Source organism: Eptatretus burgeri, chromosome 2 (genome assembly GCF_056783735.1).
Source record: "Eptatretus burgeri isolate ZD-2024b chromosome 2, Ebu_testis_v1, whole genome shotgun sequence".
Lineage (NCBI taxonomy): Eukaryota > Metazoa > Chordata > Myxini > Myxiniformes > Myxinidae > Eptatretus > Eptatretus burgeri.
Genome location: NC_140962.1, coordinates 28,488,232 through 28,511,548, shown reverse-complemented (window position 1 = coordinate 28,511,548; position 23,317 = coordinate 28,488,232). Strand labels below are relative to the sequence as shown.

General features: G+C 44.9%; 1 protein-coding gene and 1 long non-coding RNA gene across 5 annotated transcripts; one reads left to right on the top strand and one right to left on the bottom strand.

Moving 5' to 3' along the window:
- The first annotated feature begins 1,333 nt into the window (after positions 1–1,333).
- TAGLN3 (transgelin 3) lies at positions 1,334–14,782 on the top strand. 4 transcript variants are annotated; one of them, XM_085852785.1, is made up of 5 exons: positions 1,334–1,492; positions 6,051–6,241; positions 6,645–6,816; positions 12,848–12,950; positions 13,769–14,782. In XM_085852785.1, exons 2-5 carry the CDS (start codon positions 6,053–6,055, stop codon positions 13,911–13,913), a joined length of 609 nt encoding a protein of 202 aa, XP_085708911.1. In that variant the 5' UTR covers positions 1,334–1,492; positions 6,051–6,052; the 3' UTR covers positions 13,914–14,782. The 4 variants fall into 4 exon arrangements, with proteins under 4 accessions (XP_085708911.1, XP_085708936.1, XP_085708920.1 ...); XM_085852810.1 differs by lacking the exon at positions 1,334–1,492 and adding an exon at positions 1,828–1,848; XM_085852794.1 differs by lacking the exon at positions 1,334–1,492 and adding an exon at positions 1,842–1,916.
- LOC147031684 (uncharacterized) lies at positions 2,447–3,791 on the bottom strand. The gene is made up of 4 exons (XR_015050899.1): positions 3,680–3,791; positions 3,361–3,586; positions 2,674–2,830; positions 2,447–2,605 (listed from the first exon to the last, which is right to left on the bottom strand). It is a non-coding gene; the product is annotated as an uncharacterized LOC147031684 (long non-coding RNA).
- Positions 14,783–23,317: the final 8,535 nt, after the last annotated feature.

Below are 23,317 nucleotides of genomic sequence, written 5' to 3'. Positions count from 1 at the left end.
ATTATCTTCAAAAGTGGTGTTTTAATTAACCCAAACACCCAATTTTCACTCCTACACTTCCTTGCAGTTTTCTTAGTATGCATGCAAAGTTTCAGGCTGCTTGGTTTTATAGTTTTGGAGTTATGGAGGAGACACACTGACACACACACACAAATAATGACACACATACACACATACACATACACACACATATACACACACACACACATACATACACATACACACACACATACACATACATACATACACATACACACATACATACACAAATACACACATATACACACACATATACACATACATACACAAATACATACACAAATACACACATACACACATACACATACTCATACATACACACACACACACACATACACATACACATACACACATACACACACATATACACACACACACACATACACATACACATACATACACATACACATACACATACACATACATACACATACACATACACACATGCACACATACACATACATACACATACACATACATACACATACACACATACACACATACACACACACATACACATACATACACATACATACACACACATACACATACATACACATACACATACATACACATACACATACACATACACACATACACACACACATACACATACACATACACACATATTGCCTTTGTTAGTTTCAATTTATATGTGGATGTGATTATTGGCTGCACATACTGTGATGTGATTCATGAGAATCATGAGACACCATTAAGTGGTTTTCCAGGCTGTGTAAAGACTAAGAGGTTGCGAGGTCCTGTTTATAATATCGATCACTCAAAAGCATTTGTGCACAAATGTGCACTGGTGGGGGAAGGGTCGGGGGAAGGGTCGGGGGAAGGGTTGGGGCTTCTTGGGCTACATCGCACGTTGATACAAGTTCGTTCCACCGGTGGATTTGTCATCCTCTCGGAGACCGTGTGTGACATGCTCTTTGTTGTTGTTGCACGACACGGCTAACATGGATCAGAGATGGTTACATTCGTCCTCGTGCAGCAGCACACACAGAACTCATGACATACTTGTTGGAAAGAAGAGATTGATCCTCCTTTCCACATTAAAAAAATATATATATATATATATATATATATTGTATCTATTTCAGATTTATTTATCATAATCAGACCAACCATTAATAAAGTTTTAACAGTGCTGTGCAAGGATGAAGTGAGCTGGTTAAATGTGTGTTTGTGTGTGTTTGTGTGTGTTAGTGTTAGTGTTAGTGAGTGTGAGTGACAGACCTACAATATTGATCCCCACCCTGCTGATACTTCTGTAAAGTGAGCCTCCATTCCGGCACTTCCTGACCCTCCCTCTGGTCCCCTCCCTCTGGTCCCTCCCTTTATATTGCCCCGACGTTCTCCTGCTCTCTCCGCGCCCACACAATCCGCAATCCAAGTGCCACCCTTCCCACAGCTCCGTGTCTCCGCTTCCTCAAACAATAACTCGGTGGGAATCGCCTTTTGTGATCGTTTCCATTTTCCTTTCCTTTTTGTCGGTGCTTGTTTTGTTTTTTCTTTTCTCCAAATGATGTTTTAACGACCCTCGTTGTCCGGAGCTTCATGTTCATGATCGTTCATGACATTCAGAACGTGTCGGTGCTTCATTGCCTGGTTCTGGGTTTTGTCACCCTTTGAGTATTTGCTGTTCCCTTTCCAAATAAGGACATTCTCGCTCCGCTCGTCGATGTTTCTTGTCTCACTGTGACCCTCTCCCTCCCTCTCCCTACCTCCCTCTCCCTCCCTCTCCCTCCCTCTCCCTCTCCCTCCCTCTCCCTTCCTCTCCCTCTCCTCACGCTGTGTCCGGTGAGTCCACAATGCCGATTCAGTGCTTGTCACCGCCGCTCGTTGTGAACAATGTTCGTGGGGATCGGGTAACTGTGCGGAGCCTTGTGTTGTAATTTGACTCCTCTTGTCTTTTTGTTTATCATTAAATGTCCCGGTTTGATTTAATGTGGATGTTTAATTAATGGATATAATGTGAATGTATTTTACCAGACTCGGTGGTGTTATGGTTCGAGGATAATGGTTAGAGTATAATGGTTAGAGTATAATGGTTAGAGTATAATGGTTAGAGTATAATGGTTAGGGTATAATGGTTAGGGTATAATGGTTAGAGTATAATGGTTAGAGTATAATGGTTAGGGTATAATGGTTAGAGTATAATGGTTAGAGTATAATGGTTAGGGTATAATGGTTAGGGTATAATGGTTCACTCGCCTCGGTGGTGTAATGGTTTGAGTATAATGATTCACCAACTTCGGTGGCGTAATGGTTAGAGTTTAATGGTTCACCAACCTTGGTGGTGTAATAGTTAGGGTATAATAGTTCACTAGCCTCGGTGGTGTAATGGTTAGAGTATAATGGTTAGAGTATAATGGTTAGGGTATAATGGTTAGGGTATAATGGTTCACTCGCCTCGGTGGTGTAATGGTTTGAGTATAATGATTCACCAACTTCGGTGGCGTAATGGTTAGAGTTTAATGGTTCACCAACCTTGGTGGTGTAATGATTAGAGTATAATGGTTAGAGTATCATGGTTAGAGTGTCATGGTTCACTAACCTCGGTGGTGTAAATGGTTAGAGTATAATGGTTAGAGTATCATGGTTAGAGTGTCATGGTTCACTAACCTCGGTGGTGTAAATGGTTAGAGTATAATGGTTCACCAACCTCGGTGATGTAATGGTTAGAGTGTAATGGTTCACCAACCTCGGTGGTGTAATGGTTAGAGTATAATGGTCATAGTATAATGGTTCACCAACCTCGGTGATGTAATGGTTCACCAACCTCGGTGGTGTAATGGTTAGAGTATAATGGTTCACCAGCCTCGATGGTGTAATGGTTAGAGTATAATGGTTAGAGTATAATGGATGACCAGCCTCGGTGGTGTAAATGGTTAGAGTATAATGGTTCACTAGCCTCGGTGGTGTAAATGGTTAGAGTATAATGGTTAGAGTGTAATGGTTCACTAACCTCATTGGTGTAATGGTTAGAGTATAATGGTTCACCAGCCTCGATGGTGTAATGGTTAGAGTGTAATGGTTAGAGTATATTGGTTGACCAGCCTCAGTGATGTAAATGGTTAGAGTATAATGGTTCACTAGCCTCGATGGTGTAATGGTTAGAGTATAATGGTTGACCAGCCTCGGTGATGTAAATGGTTAGAGTATAATGGTTCACTAGCCTCGATGGTGTAAATGGTTAGAGTATAATTGTTGACCAGCCTCGGTGGTGTAAATGGTTAGAATATAATGGTTAGAGTGTAATGGTTCACCAACCTCGGTGATGTAATGGTTAGAGTGTAATGGTTCACCAACCTCGGTGGTGTAATGGTTAGAGTATAATGGTCATAGTATAATGGTTCACCAACCTCGGTGGTGTAAATGGTTAGAGTGTCATGGTTCACTAACCTCGGTGGTGTAAATGGTTAGAGTATAATGGTTCACTCGCCTCGGTGGTGTAATGGTTAGAGTATAATGGTTCACTCGCCTCGGTGGTGTAAATGGTTAGAGTATAATGGTTAGAGTGTAATGGTTCACTAACCTCGGTGGTGTAATGGTTAGAGTATAATGGTTAGAGTATAATGGTTGACCAGCCTCAGTGGTGTAAATGGTTAGAGTATAATGGTTCACTAACCTCGGTGGTGTAATGGTTAGAGTATAATGGTTCACCAGCCTCGATGGTGTAATGGTTAGAGTATAATGGTTAGAGTATAATGGATGACCAGCCTCGGTGGTGTAAATGGTTAGAGTATAATGGTTCACTAGCCTAGGTGGTGTAAATGGTTAGAGTATAATGGTTGACCAGCCTCGGTGATGTAAATGGTTAGAGTATAATGGTTCACCAGCCTCGATGGTGTAATGGTTAGAGTATAATGGTTAGAGTATAATGGTTGACCAGCCTCGGTGATGTAAATGGTTAGAGTATAATGGTTCACCAGCCTCGATGGTGTAATGGTTAGAGTATAATGGTTCACCAGCCTCGATGGTGTAATGGTTAGAGTATAATGGTTCACCAGCCTCGATGGTGTAATGGTTAGAGTATAATGGTTAGAGTATAATGGTTGACCAGCCTCGGTGATGTAAATGGTTAGAGTATAATGGTTCACCAGCCTCGATGGTGTAATGGTTAGAGTATAATGGTTCACCAGCCTCGATGGTGTAATGGTTAGAGTATAATGGTTCACCAGCCTCGATGGTGTAATGGTTAGAGTATAATGGTTAGAGTATAATGGTTGACCAGCCTCGGTGATGTAAATGGTTAGAGTATAATGGTTCACCAGCCTCGATGGTGTAATGGTTAGAGCATCCACTCTGAGTCTGGGAAGTCGGTGGTTTGAAACCTGGCCGAGTCATTCCAAATAATTGAAAACAGTTCATGATGCTTCCTTGCTTGACGTTCATCATTTCAAAGGATAGAGCACGGTCAAACAACCATAGGTTGGTAATAACAGCACAGGCTTTTACAGGCCTAATAACCACCTGCATCAAAGTTCCTTGTGAGGTTACTCATGGTATGAGATATTAGAGTGATAGAACACCTTGCCTGCGGTAAAGCACCATCAGACAGTCAATCGTCGGAATTGAACCCAGGCTCGACAGCTCAGGGGTAAACGCATGATGCTTGCTCCGTTTGCACCTTCCTGTTGGACAACATATAACAAAGTCTTATATATTTGAACTACGCTTATGCTATTCAAACTGAGCTCGATTGTTGTTACGTCGTATCCATGACAAATGTCACGAGCAACCAAGAACCCATGAAATAAATTATTTATTAGTTGCACTTCAGCTTACCAAAACAATATATTTTGTTCCCCACAATGTGCATGTTTGAAGTTTAAAAACAAAATAAAACACTTTTCCAGATTATTGTTTGATTTGAAGATGTTCCTCCACGTGGTGTGCCAGTTTAAATTTTCCAGCTGCTCAATGTTGGATTGCATATGTCGAGGGTGGGTCGGGTGTGTGTGTGTGTGTGTGTGCGCGCCCAGTCATCCAATGCTCACATTCCCTCTACTTTAGTCCTTTAATTTACCGGCGACTTCATAATAAGGTTGAGTGGGAGTAAAGATGGACGTTAGGACTGCATGGGAAGCTGGAGTATGGTCAAGGAGATTAGGAAGGGAAAGCAGAACGATGCACCCATGGAGGAGGTCGGCCAAATGTGCCACGTCGTTTGTGTGCGTCGTCTGTTCTAATGTTTGGAAAGAGATCACAATGGATGGACATTGTTGATTACTTCACCCTTCGGTATCTTGTTCCACCTCCCTCGTCTTTGATAACATGCAAAAGTTAATCGAATGTTTAACCGCAAATAACCTGGTGGTGAGGACGTTGGACTAGCATCCCAAAGGTTGTGTGTTCAAATGTGGTTGAAACTGGCTTTTTTTGATTCACGTGCCCCAGCTTTGGGGAAACAGGAGAATCGCTCTCTCAGTTGATTTATCAGGGAATACCGAATGCCAAAGTTGATTTGCTCATCCATGCAGTCACTTCTGCTTTTCCATTAAAACAAAGAAAATTGAACACTATTGATTGGGTAGAACAGGCTATTTTTTGGCCTCGCCCCTCTGAGTAAGTCACAGACAGGGGACATTCAAATGAGGTCCATCCAACCGACCACCCGACCGGTCATCTGTCCACGTACTTTTGTGTTCACGATATTTCAAAAACCCTTGAACGTTTCACTTTCATATTGCAGACATCTCTTCCTCGTGACGTTATCTCGACCTGATTACAGATCACGGCTGTGCAGCTTGGCTGAACCATGTTGCCATGGCAACCATCTCGAGATCTTGGGTTGTATAATTGTAATATTTCAAAAACCGTTGCAGATTTATGTTTTCACGTTACCCAGATCTACTCCTCGTACCACCCAAAAGGCGAGGAAGCTGGAGTTATCAACCCGTTGTTTGAAATCCCCAATTTTGAACTTTTCTTGACATCGTGCCACCCCTATTGAAATGATCTTACATTCATCCCTTTTGTCTTTTTGTGCTCCGTAGCAATGGCAAACAAAGGTCCGGCCTACGGATTTAGCCGTGAGATTCAAAACCGTATTGACCAGAAGTATGACCAGGAGCTGGAATCGCTTTTAACCGATTGGCTCATGCTTCAGTGTGCTGAGAAAATGAAAGACATCACAAGGCCAGCTTCTGGCAAACTTGCTTTTCAGACCTGGCTCAAAGATGGAGTGGTAAGTTTTCTGCTCTCAGGTGCATGGTCACAATAATTGTTTTGTTCTAATCCCGCATCCCTCATCCCACATATACATATATATATATATTTTTATTTTTTTCTGTACATGCTTTTTCCATTTTGTTTTCATATTTCCCACGTTTCCTTGACACTGAGAGGAAGGATGCATGCATGCATTTGGCAGGTGCATTAGTTGTGCAGCCGGACACTTTAGCACTTGTCCTGATTGATGACTTCCATGTGTTGTTTCAAAAAATACCTAACGCCGCAAGTTTGCTTTGCATTGTTGTTTTTTGTCCGTTTTACAAATGCAAGGTATAATTAATGGAATAAAATGATGCACCAAGTTCTTTCTCGACGGGCTGTCTAATGCAACTATAAACCCTACCCTCCACCCCCAGTTGCTCTGCCACTTGATAAACAGCCTTTCATCTGATGGTCTTGCAGTGAAACGCGTGGCCCATCATGAGATGGTATTCCGCCAAATGGAACAAATTTCCCAGTTTCTACGTGCTGCTGAATCCTACGGAGTTGGCAAAACGGATCTTTTCCAGACAGTCGATCTCTTCGAAGGTAACTGAAAGGGCCCCGCTTCCCTGTATTCCCGCATGTCCGACAAAGCAACTGGAGTGAAATAACAGAAAATGACTGTACCTAATGCCGTACTGAGGGACCGGCTCGTAACTTTATCTCGGCTACAAATATGTTGTGGAATGCCAGTCATAAAGGCTGGTGTATGTCTGCATCGCCAGATAAGTTGATCCATATTATCACTCGCCACAAGTTATGTTCACTGCCGTGGAATGCAAGTCGTAGCTGACATTTCGAGCGGTCGCACCTTGCTTCTCATGGCAGCTTAACATTGTCTTTTCCAGTTGATAAAACCCATTGCTGCAGAATATTTACTCAACTATAAGCTTGTAAAGCGCGTGCTTTCGTTTTGTCATTTGTAGCTTAATCCGTTGGGAACAAATCATGATCAAGTGTGGGTTGGAGTAGTGTTGTGATTATGGCGGACCAAACTCTGTTGCGGAGCGTCGGTGATGTTGAAGCATTTTCTTGGCAAGGATTATATTGGGTGGCTTGCCATTGCCTTCCCAACAACGGTGCCGGCGATAGTTCACTTCTCTGAAATGGTGGAGGAAGCCTTATCTCGAGAGCAGTCATGGGTTTTTGATTATTTTGTTTTGTAGGGAGTCAGATTTAGAATAGGCAGCTCGACGGTGAACCTAGTGTTTGCCTTCTCTGGCCTCATCGGAGTGTGTGTTTGTACACTGCCTTCATTGTTCAGAAAGGCAAGGATGTCACAATGACCAAACGTGAGATGCAAAGAAGGCAAGATGAGGTCAGATTAATTAAATTATCCAAAGATTTGTAATTTCCACTTTTATATTTTGTATCACACTTTCAAAAAAGTGAAAGCGAACCACAACTGGTCTATGAGTTGTGTGAACACACCCCGTTGGTGAACACAATCCAACATTGTTTGCTGTCTGGATCAGACCTGTAGATAAAACGGTCAGAGGAAGGAATTTGTTGATGAAATTAAGATTATTTCAAATAAACAAAAATCTAAATAAAAGAGCATTTTGCAGCACTCGCCACAAATGCGGTCACGACCAGGAACAACATGGCTGTGTTTTTGTGCTTCAATCATGATTGTGGTCATTCGCGTATGAGACCACGTGACTATGATTGTGGCCTGGGTTTAATATGAAACAAGGTTCCCACATTTGATGGAGTGCAACTCACACTTTGTTGGGAAGAGACAACGCTGTCACTTTCACTGCAGAAAAGGACAGGAGTGTGTGACATGTCAATGATCATCGTTGGTGTTGGGCAAAGCAGAGAAATAAACAGCTTATGGAAGAGGTGGATTACAAATTAGAAGGCAAAAGCACTAGGACAGATGGGAACAGGCAGAGATCTTGAGAATAGTCTAGCTTGAGGACTGAACTAGCATGATTGGAAAATCTGACCATGGAGTGAGGTTTCCATCTGGTATTTGGTGAGACAAGATAGCTCTGCATCTTGTTATTGTGAAGAAAATGTCAATAAATGTGATGGCCTTGCGTTTTGAGTCTCCAAGAAAGCAACATCGGAAGCAGCAGCAGCATCATCCCATCGTGGGAAAAAAATAATCCATGGACCTGTGACTTGTGTGCCATCTTCTTCTGCTTCTTTTGTATGCAGCATCAGGCTGCGGGGTAGCATTATTGCCTGTGGGTGAGGCTGTGTTGCTGATATTCTCTAGGTTAGGGAAGGAATTTGTAATTTGGCCACGGTGTCAGCGATAGCTTGCCTGCTCTTTGCGAAGGACACTGAGAGATCTTTGACGTCCACCGGGCAGATGGGATGCCCGTTTAACGTCCATCCAAGAGGGGCACACATTGATGAATTGCCCTGCATGAGAAGCACCGAGAAGCAGTTTATAACTGGGTCAAGATTCAAACGCAGGCTCGACAGCTTAGAGGCGAGTGTGCGTACCTCTCGAGTCTAGTCGAGACCATCCTGCCAACCCACTTATATGCCATGTAAACTTAAAGTGAAGAATGGCTCCATGGAAAGGACTTCATGTATGAATTATTGCACCTTTACCTGGAGGCCAATTTTGAGATCATGGTTGGATGAAAACTGATATTGGCTCGTGGACCTGTCCGTACCAGAGCCGAATCGCAAAATTCTATGATTTGTCTGCCAATATTTTTTTGTGTGTGTGTGTGTGTGTGTGTGTGTGTGTGTGTGTGTGTGTGTGTGTGTGTGTGTGTGTGTGTGTGTGTGTGTGTGTGTGTGTGTGTGTGTGTGTGTGAAAGAAGATTTAGTGTGGGCCTTGTCAACATTGAATGCACTGCTCCAGTTGGTTAACCCGATTTTTATTCTGTCAACATTTGCAGAAAGGAATGCATCACTAGCCTGTCCAAGGTGAGGAACTGCCGAGTACAAATTGTCCGCACAGTCGTCCCAAGATTTATCCAGGAAATGGGTCAATCTTGGTTCATGTCTTGTGCTCCCCTTGCTCTCATTCTTCCCCACATCCCTTATTTGTAAAAGTCTCCCCCTGTTTTGTCACTCAATCCTGCTGTTAGTGTGTCACCCCCTCTATTTCTACTGTTCTTTTTGTTCTGTTACTTCCTGATCCATTTTTATGTTGTTTCCTCCATGAGGCTCGACGCTGTGGACAAAAAAAAAACATTTATGGTTCATGTCTTGGTCAAAATATTCACCAATTGCCGTTCGTGTTTCTCTCGGAGATGTAAATATATAAATAAATACAATAATTGAAGAATTGAATTTGGTTTCCATTGCCAGTGGAATTTGCCCTCTTTTGCCATCACATTCTCTGCTTATACGTCATTTCAAAGTAGAGAGTTGGCTTGTTTCGTGTCTCTGTCTGATCACATCTCCTGCGGATGGGATCCCAGGTTCAATTCCCTTGTACTGTTGATTTGTTGGTTGCTACTTGTCCTTTTATTTCATGTATACATTAAAAAAAATCCATCCAATATGTGATATGTAAAAGATCTTCATGAGTCTTAGATCACTGTATTGAATAAAAGGTGAGAGGAGAAAATCAATTGTTAAAGTATCAGATCTATGGCATCAATGAAGGGGACCGGTATATAAAGGCCGAGCCTTTGAATTGGAGGCAATTGATATACTTTGTGGAAAGTGGTGTATAAGAGGTAGCAAAGCCCGAGAGGTAGACTCGAGTGCTCAGAGGGGAATGTAGAAAAGGACTGTAAAACAGATTTGAAGCAAATGGGAATGAAATTATATTTTTAGTAAAGAATGAAATTCAATAATGACGTCCTTAGGATGGACGTTAAACAGGCTCCCTGTCTGCCAGCATCAGTTGGTGGACGTTAAGTATCCCCACGGTGTCCTTCACGAACAGTAGGCGAGCTGTTGCCGGCACGCTGAACCAATTAAAAATTCCTGCCCTAACCTCAGTCAAACGTCAAGCATCGCCAGCCGGTTCCTGAAAAACTTCGGCCAAGCTTGCCCCACAATAACCCCACAATAACTTGGGACTAATTGTGTCTGTTAAAGAAGAATGAAATGAAATAATGGTCGTTGAAACCTTGACCTTGTGTTGATGCATGATCTTGGTGATTATATCTGTTACTTTCATGAAATACCACAAAATAAGGTAATGTCCTCAATTTTTTTTAATTTAGGGGCCAATTTAGTACATATGCATCCGTAGTGGAAATTTTCATTTCCCCCAACCCCCACCGTCCCCCAATATGTTCCACGACTACCTCCTCCTCTTACTAATCTATATCTTTCAAACATTTTCCTCTCTCCATTCTTCCACTCCCTTACATTTTTTTTCACTTCCATCATATTCCCTTTTTCTTTTTATGATCACCAATATTTCTTTGGGATACAAATAAGCCCATTGAAGGCAGCGCACTGATTGTGGGTCAACAGGATATGCAACAAGGGATGAGCTAAACAATAAGAGAGTGCCAGTACTACTAAATATCATATATTGTTGAAGAGTGTTAAAAGAGGAAAGAAAAGATCATGGGTAGGGGTGGAGGATGACCTGATGTGGTCACATACTGCCTTTTTGAAGCACCAGTTAGCTATCATGTGCAGCCTTTGGCTGCTGGTTGCATCTTTTTTTTGGGGGGGGGGGGTGCAGCTGTACCATTGATGCAGTACCCCTGTTACCGGTAAGCTGGTACTCATTTCATAAACCTCAGAAGGATGACAGGCTGAGTCAACCCCACCTAGTGTTAATTCAACAGGAGCTCAAACTCAAGACGTTGAGATGTTAAGCCAACACCAGGCTTCTCTTGAAGCACTGGAGGAGTGTAGGTTTGGACAGACTGAAGAAGGTTCTAAAAGTAGAAGAGGAACAAACCAGTGGTGGTAGGCAATGATACTGGATTTTGAGAGATTGAGAGATGGAGCAAGATGTAAGAATAGGTGATAGAAAATGGAGGCCGTCAACTTGGCTTTGAGAGAGTAGCGTGCCTTGTACTTCTCGTTATCTGTGCAAGATACCAATGATGTTGAGAGCAAAAGATTTCGCAGCATCCAGCAGAGTCAGGTGTGTAAGGTGGAACCGAGCCCAAAAGGGAATTGGTGCTCCATTCAGCTTTGGACAAGGGCCTTGTCGGCTGACAAGTTAAGGTTTGTCGACAAATGACTGCACAATCGAGGATCCCGGTCTGTGGTTGACTTTGTTGGCCATATTTTATGAATACTCTGCCCCGAAGAGATTCTCGCGAAAGTGAGGCCCAGAAGTTCGAGAGACGGAACCTCTTCCATTGGTTGATTACCTTCGCATTCTGCGAAAGGTTATGTTTTGGTCGGCGTGTATTTATTTATTTATTTATTTATTTATTTATTTGTAATCTTGTGATTCGTATAACTCAAAAAGTATTAGATTTTGGGATTGTTCGGGTCAAAGGTCAAGGTCTAAGGTCAAAAAGGTCAAAAAGGTCACGAAAAGGTCAAAATCATCTTTTTACGATAACACGGTCAATTTTTATTCAATTTGCATGCAACTAACGCCAAAATGTTCAGAATTCAATGCCTCATCTTGTGATATGCAATATGACACAATGACGCCCATATTCTTGTTACCGGTTAGGGGTCAAAGGTCAGGGGGGTCACGTCCTTGAAAAATATGCAGTTTTTGTCATAACGCGGTCAATTCTTGTCCGCTTTACATGAACCCAGCACCAAAATGTTCAGAATTTAATGCCCAATCTTGTGACACAATGACGTCATAACACATGTCACCGGATGGGGTAAAATGTCGGGGGGGGGGGTCACGCCCTTGAAAAATATGCGGTTTTCGGCATAACTCAGTCAATTTTATTCGATTTGCATGAAACGAGCATCAAACGAGATTACCTTCTCTTGTTGAAACGTTGTATTCACCGAGCTTGCGAGTGAAGACTCGCCAAAACGACGTGAGTTGATTGTTGTTTAGTCCGTAGTCCCCGAAAGTTGGGGGGGGTCATGACATTATAGATATGTGGTTTGTGTCATAAGACCATTCATATGAAACCAGTTCCCCACACTCATACCAAGAACAAAAAAAGTAGTGGCGGCGAAGGTATGCGCTCTATGAGTGCCCGTTCTAGTTGTGAAATGAATCAGAGGTTTGTTTGTTTGATCCTTTCAGAGAGACAGAGTGATCATGTCAGATTTGCCTGGCCTGAAAGACTTGTTCAAAGTCTTATGTTGGAATCTGAGCCTTTCCAGTTCAGCAGAGGGTGAAGTCATTTCTGCCCACCTGCTGGTGGGATTATTGTTTGGTATAATGTGGAGCGATGTGTCAAGAGGAAGAGTTTTTCATAACTTAAAATGCCAGTGTATATACAGGCAACAGGACTGGGCCCAAGACACCGCCTTCGGGAACCCTAATAAATACGGTGAGATACGAAAAGATTCTGTTGAGACCTTTGCTCTGACTGTGGTGAGCGGGCGAAGTCTGAAAGCCAGGAAAGAAGGTGGCCTTGTATTCCACAGGCAGAAAGCTTGGGAAGCAGAGCAGGGTGCCAAACTGTCGAATGACTGAGACCGTCAAATTATTGTCATACGGTATTTGTATCCGTAAAATTATCGTTTTCTTCTGCAGGAAAGGACTTGGCATCGGTACAGAGGTCTCTCATGGCACTGGGAAACATTGCTGTTACCAAAGGTGATGGGAAGTATCGAGGCGACCCCATGTGGTTCCGCAAGTATGGCCGGCACTTCCAAGCATTTTCTTATTTTTTTGTAATGCTGAATTTGGTGGAATAATGGAAGTTTTACAAAGGTTTTTAATTTTTTTTCTTTCTCAATTTGTTTTGGAAATTTCATTGCACTTTTGAATACTCCTGGTACTGTACTTTGTTTGGTGCACAACAGTAAATGGGCTTCTGTAACAAATCGGTTCAGAATTGATCTGTTTGGTACATTGATACATATGCACTGGCAGCGAGTACAGGACGAACATGAGAAGGATGAGAAACGAGTGTGTGACGATTGGGGGGGATGTTACTGGGGGAAATAGGAATAAGGGGAAGAAAAGAATGGGTATGTATGTAACATATGGGGGATAGCGGCGGTGGTTCAAAAATTGACAAGTTTTATTCTTTCATAAATGACAATTGTAAGGTTATGCCTGGTGTTGGCTTCATGGTTTGGGTGGTGGGCTTGGGATCCGAGGATCCTGAGTTCAAATCCCACTTGCCGTTGAATTAATACCAGGTGGGGTTGACTCTGCCTGTCATCCTTCCGAGGTCGGCAAAATGAGTGCCAGCTTGCTGGTATCCTGTGTCGGGGTGGCGACCCGTCCAGAATTGTGTCCAAGAGCCAAGGAGACTGCTGAGGCAGCATCAATTCTCTGCACAGAGTATGGTCTCAATGGATGGAATTGTAAGGTTGAGCTGAAAGCTGTGTTAAGGAAATTGGCAAAAGCAATAATGAAGTGGAGCAGAAATGGTTTGATATGCATTTGTGTTTTATTGTGCCTAACTGTTCAAAATGTTCTAACTTCAACTTTATGACTCCGCAGGAAGGCACAGGAGAACCCACGGGAGTTCTCCAATGACCAACTAAGGCAAGGACAGAATGTGATCAGCCTTCAGTACGGGAGCAACCAGGGCGCAAGTCAGGCTGGGATGACGGGTTACGGCCAGCAGAGGCAGATCATCAACTAGGCCAATCTGTTTAGACCGAGTCGAACTTTGCTGTTAAATGCTCTTTGTCTGCGAACTGGCCTGGATTGCTTGTATTGCTCCGCTCACAAGCATAACCGAGTAACATTATGGGTGGCACAATGCAATTTTTAATGAAACACCCACCTTTGTCTCTCCTCCACATTCACTTGCCGTTTTACAAAATTGCATTCCAATTTAACTTTTATCGACAGTGAGTTTGCCAATGATGGCTTGTAGCTTTGCTGATGTTTCCATCATGGAAATGGGAAAACGAAGCTGCCTGAAATTTGGAACCTGTCCATGAAGTCGCTGTACGTTTTCTCAATGTGTCACGTGACTATATTTGTGCCCCTACATGGTGTTGTGAACTGTCTGGATGAAACATTGATGCTTGGTCCAAATTCTGACTTTCCTCTGCTTATTCAGTTCTTTTTCATTCTCACACTTGTCGACAAATACTCCTGTTTTTTCACACTTCCTTTGTACAAGGTTTAACGGCACATAAAACAAACAGTCAGTGCTATCTTGGCCTGTTATTCCGGGTGTACGGCTATGGCTATCCCAGGCAAACTTTCTGTTATTATCTGGATTAGACATTCCACTTCAGGATCCACTTGTTGGATTGAAGTTTATGTTTTCACAAACATGCATTCCTTTACCCTCGCTTCCCTTATTGGTTGTTGGCTGCCATTTTGATAGACTGGCTTTGTAGTTGAGTGAAGTTGTGCACTTTGCCTCACTTTTTTGGGTCTGTTTGCCATGGCTATTAAATGTTTTAAATTTTCTTTTTTGCTGTGGATATTAAAGCTCCTTTGGTATTTTTGTGTTTCTTTTAAAAATAAAACCTTTGGCCAAGTATGCTGGAAAAATGTATGAAATGCTTCATCGGTTAATGTCTGGTCTGTCATGTCCTCAAGATATGGAATGTTTTGACTGTGACTAATTCAGGTCATGGAAGAGGTGGAATGATACCGTAAGCGTTATTTGGACGATCATGGAAATGTTCTGGTGCGCGGAGAATTCTGAGTGGTCGTGGCTGTAAAACATGGTTCGGAGAATGCAGGTGTTTAAAGAAGTTTAAAGTTGACTTGGTTGAACAGAAAATGTTTTGAACCACCTGTCAAATGATGGATAACTTTGAAAATCTCCATTTATAGAAGCACGTTCCTTCGGTGCATTCTCTGCATGTCTAACATCATTGTGGAATGAGGCTGCAAGTCCAGAGTCAGAGGTGAGAGAAAGGTGTGGGAAATAAAACAACGACTTGTAAGAAAATTAATAGATGTTTAAACCTCGAGACTGATAATTTTTGGATTCTTGTGTTCTGCACGAAGGCAAGTTTCGTTCTGCCGAAGCAATTTCATGGCAAGGGTTATACTAGGTAGTTTGCCATTGCCTTCCCAGCAGGAATTTGGCTTTGTGCCGGCAATGGCTCGCCTATTCTTTGTGAAGGACACCGTTGGATCTTTAACGTCCGCCAACAAATGCCGGCAGACGGGACGCCCAGTTTCACGTCCATCCGAGGGACGGCCATCCTGCCACCCCCGAGACTGCTGGTGTCTCTTCAATCTCTTTTTCTCCAGCAGAGCATGTTCGACTGTCCTCAGATGGGGAAACCAGGTTAAATTTGTGAAGGAAATGTTTATGCAAAATACAACGTTTAAAGAAAGAAATTTGGTGTGCCCAAGTCAAAACTGGCTTTGAGCTTTTATGAATGGGAAAATATAAATATGTATGTACACACACACACACACACACACACACACACACACACACACACACACACACACACACACACACACACACACACACACACACACACACACACACACACACACACACACACACACACGCTTTGATAACACTTTTTGGTGAAAACCAGGCTTATATGATTTTTTTGTCTTTGCTTTTATTATTTTTTGGTTTCTGTTAATCTGCTGATCTTTATATGTAAGTACATGATACACAAGGAACTTTGGTGGAGAAGGAGGTCATTTGGCCCATCATGCCTGTGCTACACCAACCCCAGTAACCATCAGTCATCCACACACAGACTAACGATATGTCCTCCAAATAACCCCCATACCCCTCCATCTCCAATGCAACCAGGTACTGATATAATCCAAATTTGAACCTATCCACCCCCTCCACTGCCATTACCTTTCCAGGGAGACCATGCTATGCATTAACCACACTCTGACTGCCTTAAAACTGTCCAACTTTCATCTTCTTTACACAAAAGCTATGGCCCCTGGTCCTAACACTCTCCACTCTGCTGAGAAATTCCACTGCACCTGTCTTGTCCACACCTTTCATTATTTTAAACATTTCTATCAGATCCACTCATAATCACCTCCTCATGTATGAAGTCCTGTCTACTTCAGACACTCCTCATGACTAAGTGTAGCTCAGCCCGGAATCAAGCCAGTAGCCATACGCTGACCCCGATATGTGGCAGCTATGTCCTTCCTCACATGTGACCAAAATTGAACATAATATTCAAGATGCCCTCACTAAATTCCTATATGGTACAGTGTCAACACAACTTCTTTCGATTCATCATTTATCCCCTTATGAATACAACAAACAACCTGAAATCATGTTTGTTTTACCAAAAGCTGCGAGCTGGCACTGTGCTGTCTGCTTATCCCCTGTTACCATTTCCAGATCTTTCTGTGTGACACATTCCAAGCCTGCCCCTTTCATTATGCAGTCCCTATTTTTATTCTTTCAGGTTAAATGATAAACAAGTTAACTTCATCACATATATACATATATGTATTGTTGCGGCCACGGGTACCGAGACACCAACTTGATTAATCCCCAGTTGCCCTCGGTAGAGCCGGACCTGGGGCCACCGCTCACAATTAACGTTGTGGTATGGTGGGTTGTTTTAGAACCACGAACGCCACCCAGTTAACCACGAGTTCCATTGTCCACTGTCTAATTATTCCGGTTAACTAGAGGTCACGTGGTTACCTGAGCGGGGAGCGCGCCCTCGACAAAGCACCAATGTTATCTGATGAGATTTTAACTCGGGCGGCCGAGCGTTTTAACCGCTGGTGCGTGCTGACTATTTTTGGTCAAATCTGTGGTAATTACCCCCAGTCTATTTCGGTTCGGACAATGCTCGACCAATGGAAGGAAAGGACAAACACGGACAGGTTGGAAATCGACAAATAATTTATTAATAATAAAATAAATAAATAAAAAGAACTTTATTTGCTGAGGGAAATAAAGAATGAATTTCAAAGCAAAATCAATCAAAATGCCAGGAAAGAGACGAAGAGCAGATGCTTATTGGGGGTTGACTTACTTACAGATAAACACAGACAAGGGTACCCAAGAGGTCATTCAGGGGGGTAGAAGAATCGTCTCACTCCGTGAGACGTCCGTGAAGTGACGTGAGAAGAGAGTAGTCGTCCGTGAAGTGAAAACATCCTGAAATGTGTGCGTGCGTGTCACGTTCGTCGCCAGCACCCAGCCTTGCCGTGCACCCTCTCGCGAACAGCCTTGAACGCCAGTCAACGTCTGGGAGGGCACGGAGATCGTCTGTCACGGGCTTAAGCCTTGGTGCTACGACACGGGCAGCTTCTCACACTTCATGAAACTGGTGACGTCCAGTGACCCACACGGTCCATCGGTGACTGACCCGTGCTTCACTTGTTGGTGGCCGACCCGTCCCTCACTCGCCGTCGGCGCTACTCACACCCACACGCACACTACACGCTCACTTGCTCAAGCACTGGGAAGGACGAATTGTCACGTTGTTGGCGCTGGTCAGACACCCACACACGCACCACACGCTCACTTTCTTCTCCTCTTTTGCGCGCTTACACCCATTTTTTGCTCGCTTCTCGCGCTTACTTCTCTCGCTTTTGTTTTGACTCGCTTGCCCTCTCGCTTTCTTCTCCTCCTTTTCCTCTCTGGCTTTTTCTCATTCTCTTCTCCCACCTCTTACTTCTCTCGCTTTCTTCTCTTACTTCTCTCTGTTCTTAGAACGGACCTCCAACTCGTTTTGTATCTGCGGGCTGTCTTGGCGGGTGCAGTCCGCCCAAAGCTCACCCCGCCCCACTTGCTCACAGTTAGCATGACGACCTGTGTGCTCCAAAAAAAGGCGGGCATCATAGCTCACGAAAGAACGTTGCTGAGGAAAAATAAGGGCGGGTGTCAGAGCTCGCGAAAGAAATGTGTGTAAACGTGTCTGTCGTAAAGAAAAAAGTTTCCCATAAGAGAGGGAATCTATTCTTTACCCTTCTCAACGCATCACATTTTAAATCCCACTAAACATGGGGATGGGGCTAATCTGAACATGCATTTAAGGAAATAATTGTCTGAGGACCTGGATGTGTGGATGCATTCATCAGACCGGATTCTGAAATCTGTAACACTATATTGTTACGATTTGGAAGTTTACTGCACTCAACATACAGGTCCGATAGATCAATTATATCGGTAAGTACATGTTGCCAGTTAGGGTCCCGTCCCTAGTCTAATGGGGATTAAATGTTCATGCGCTGTGGAGTTATTTTGACAGTTTGGGTTTTTATTTTACATTTTTTTCACCAACATGAACGACAACAACAGCTGCGGATCACTCCAGCTGCGAATAAAACAATGATGAAAACCCTCTGCTCCCGGCATTCTCCACACGCTCACGAGGGGAAGGGTCATGCCCCACCCACCAATTTGCTTGGCGTGGCGCCAGGTAGGGAAAAGGTCAAGCCACGCCCGAGAAAGAATCACGCCTGAGTGAGCCACACCTGAGAACGAATCATGCCTGAGTGAGCCACGCCTGAGAAGGAATCATGCCTGAGTGAGCCACGCCTGAGAACGAATCACGCCTGAGCGAGCGCGCCGGAGAGGATAAAAAAACAACAGAATCCTCGCAGAGAGCATCTTAGAGCGTCTTCTTCCTCCTCCTCCTCCTCCTCCTCCTCCTCCTCCTGCTCCTCCTCCTCCCGATGATCAAGAGCTTGGGCTTCAGAGACACCATCCACCACCGGAGCTGCAAGGGTGTGCACCGTCTCTCGGAGGGATACGGAGGAGAGGCTTTGACTGTCAGGACGAACGCCGAGTGGAGCTGAGGAGGCTGATCGCGGCTCGCCGGTGTCTGGGTTTGGCTCACCTCGCGCTGGTGCCTGGGTCGCCTCAACGCGAAGACCACACGAGGTGGACAGGTCCAAGGCAGAATCTGGTCTTCAGCTCGTCCTTTACATCCGGGCTGGAGGCCTCAATAAAGACCATTTTGGTCCGCTTCTTTTGGGTGTATGCGTATGTGTGTTTGTGGCGCCAGTCTGCTAAGTAATGAAATGTTGAGTGCCTTGCTGTACATACGTGCTTATTAATATTCGGATAACTCTGCCCTTACGTGCCCCCCCTCATTTTCCTATTGTGAATAAATATACTATACCCATGTGTTAAATGTGCCGATTCGTTTTTGTCTTTCTTTTATTGGTTTATCGTGCTGCGTATTGGAAAATTAGCCAGGCTGTTGCCGCTGTAACGGGACAATTGGACCGACGGATCTCGGCGATCAACCGCTAGGTTCTAACACGGTTCGAGTACGCTAAGCGGCTCGTTCTGTACGGGTGCCTGCGAGGGTGTGGAGACTCGGTAAATCGCCACGTGGAAATCGAGGTATTTTTGAAAATTGTCAAATAACCCTGTACCACCTGGCAGAAATCTTGACGCTTCACGGTCCGAAAGGGACCCGTACTTTTTCTGAGTTTTCCGAAAAGGTATGATCTAAATTCCAGGCGATCGGTCGAGCCGACTCTACTGCTCCATCTAGCGGTCGTGCTCGCAGCCGATACCCGGCCCCCGTAACCATTGGTGTTCAGGAGCGGGACTTGTACCCCTCCGTCTCCACGAAATTCACGGATTCGGATCAGGGGTGGAGGGAGAGAACCCCCCCCCCCCCGTTTTCCCTAAATTCCCAGCACGCAACATGTTGAACCAAGACGAGCTGAGGCAGGTGGGTAGTGGTAGTGTAGTGGGAGACGAATCTATGGCCCAGGACGAAACCACCGTACAGGACACCGCCATGCAGGTTGACCATCCCCCACAACCAAAGTCAGAGTCCGTAATGGGCGCAGGGGCTGCGGTGTAAAGGGGATCTGCGAAGCCATATGGATGCGAACATGCGAGCAATGGAAAACCGAATGAGGGCGATTTACAAGCAACGAATGGCAAAATGGATGAGATGAATGGGAATATGGAAAACATAATGGACGAGATGAGGGGCGACATGGATGCAAATATGCAAACACTGAGCCCCGAGGGGTGAAATGCAGCGCATGGGGTGAGGCCTGCAGACAGGCTTGGACGGGATGAAAGGCATCATGGCGGCACCACGTGACGAAGACACCGAACCAACACGGAGTGTGCAGTGTGTCCGGCCCGCAATGGCCACAGGTAAGGTCGGGACGAGGGACGCCGTCACGGTAATTGGGGAGACACGAGGGGACGACGGAAAGATTAACGGAGACGCAGGAGACAAAGGAAGAAACACCAGAGACGCGGGAGGAAGAACAGGAAAAGGTGAAGGAAATACGGGGAAACAAAGATAAAGAACACAACGACACACACACACAGCACAACGACACACACACAGCACAACGACACACACAACGACACACACAACGACACACACAACGACACACACACACACACAACGACACACACACACAGCACAACGACACACACAACGACACACACACACACACACACACACACACACACAACGACACACACAACGACACACACAACGACACACACAACGACACACACACACACACACACACACACACACACACACACACACACACAACGACACACACACAGCACAACGACACACACACAGCACAACGACACACACAACGACACACACAACGACACACACAACGACACACACACACACACACACGACACACACACACAGCACAACGACACACACACAGCACAACGACACACACAACGACACACACAACGACACACACAACGACACACACACAGCACAACGACACACACAACGACACACACACACACACACACACACACACACACACACACACACACACACACACACACACACACAGCACAACGACACACACAACGACACACACACACACACACACACACACACACACACACACACAACGACACACACACACAGCACAACGACACACACAACGACACACAACGACACACACACACACGCACACACAATGACACACACAACGACACACACAACGACACACACACACACACACACAACGACACACACACACACACACACACACACACACACACACACACACACACGACACACACACAGCACAACGACACACACAACGACACACACAACGACACACACAACGACACACACACACACACACACACAACAACACACACACACACACACACGCACACACAATGACACACACAACGACACACACAACGACACACACACACACACACACAACGACACACACACAGCACAACGACACACACAACGACACACACAATGACACACACACACACACACACACACACACACACACACACACACACACACACACAACGACACACACACACACACAACGACACACACACACACACACACACAACGACACACACAATGACACACACACACACACACACACACACACACACACACACACACACACACACACACACACACACACACACACACACACACACACACACACACACAACGACACACACACACACATAACGACACACACACACACACACAACGACACACACACACACACACACACACAACGACACACACACACACAACGACACACACAACGACACACACACACACACACACACACACACAACGACACACACAACGACACACACAACGACACACACAACGACACACACACACACACACACGACGACACACACACACACACACAACGACACACACACACACACAACGACACACACAACGACACACACACACACGCACACACACACACAACGACACACACACACACACAATGACACACACAACGACACACACACACACACACACACACACAACGACACACACAACGACACACACACACACACACACACACACACACAGTTAGTGAGGGACAATGGGGTTGAGCTTGGGGAATGTCTCGTGACCCGGTGTGAGCAGCAGGATAGCCTCCTTCAGGAACGGAGGAAGGAAATATGTTCCCTTGAAGAAGATCGCGACGAGGTGGATCCGGTCGAGCCGAACGAGGTGGAGCGGATGAGTGCTGTTAAGGGGTACACGCGCAGCTTGGGGGTATGGAGGCCCCGGGATTGCTTGGGGTAACGCGAATCCCCAGCGTGATTGTCCCGGTGTGTGTGGTAAAGAGTGTGAGTGGTGAGGGTGTGTTGAAACGTGCGTATTGTGTTTTTTGAAATAGCGTTCGTGAGTGTGTGGAAATGGACGATGGACCGGTCCAGACGGGAGACACGAATGGCGAGCCTGGAGGGCCGCAAAGGGTTAATTTGACCTATGGGCGTCGATTGGTGGGGGACGGGGGGGACATGTGCCCCCCACTTTTTTATCAAGGGGGGGGGACAACATATCGATTTCCCCCCTCCCCCACTTTTTTCATTGAACGTAAGTTACGTAACACAGAACGAGCTGTTCTAGTACAACCAGGCCGAGATGCTCCTCAAATACAAGAATAAATTTTTTAATCTCTATTAAAGTTTTATTGGTCTATTATAGTTCTATTAAAGATGATAGGTTAACAATTCAACATTGAGAATCCGTGCTTCCCAAGCCATGGTCTCCCACCGGCCAAGCGTCCATAGCGACGTCGCTTTTTGATCCTTCGATGTCGGCTCTTCCTATCATTGCGAAGCAGAATTCGCCAAGCGTTGGATTGTTCACCCACTAACAGGGAACGTGACCAGGACATTTTGAGGTATGTTGGGACGTTTTCGGACTTTGTATCGTCATTTTATGAGTGTTTAAAGACATCGCGGCTTCATGGCCAGGAGCGCCACGCCTCGGATAGTGTTAGGCCGCAACGGCTCAGGGCCCTTTAGCGGCCAAAATAGTTTAGTTTATTTCACCTTTCCAACTTATATCGCCGGATGCCTGATGTTATTACCTGCACGATGATGTGTGTGTTTAATTTTTGTGACTTTGCACCGTCGAGTTACAAGCCAATAAAAGATTTCGCGGCCTGGTATGCTGATTGAGATGGTGGAGACTGTGCAGGATGACGCGGTTCCACTCTACCGGCTCGCACGAACGAATGGAAAGATATTTTGTAATTCTATTTTCATATTTCGCAGTCGATAACAGTGGCCTAAATCCCAACGTTGAAAACCGGGTGAAAATCAAAGGAAAGTGCGTATTTTGGCGACTAAATTAG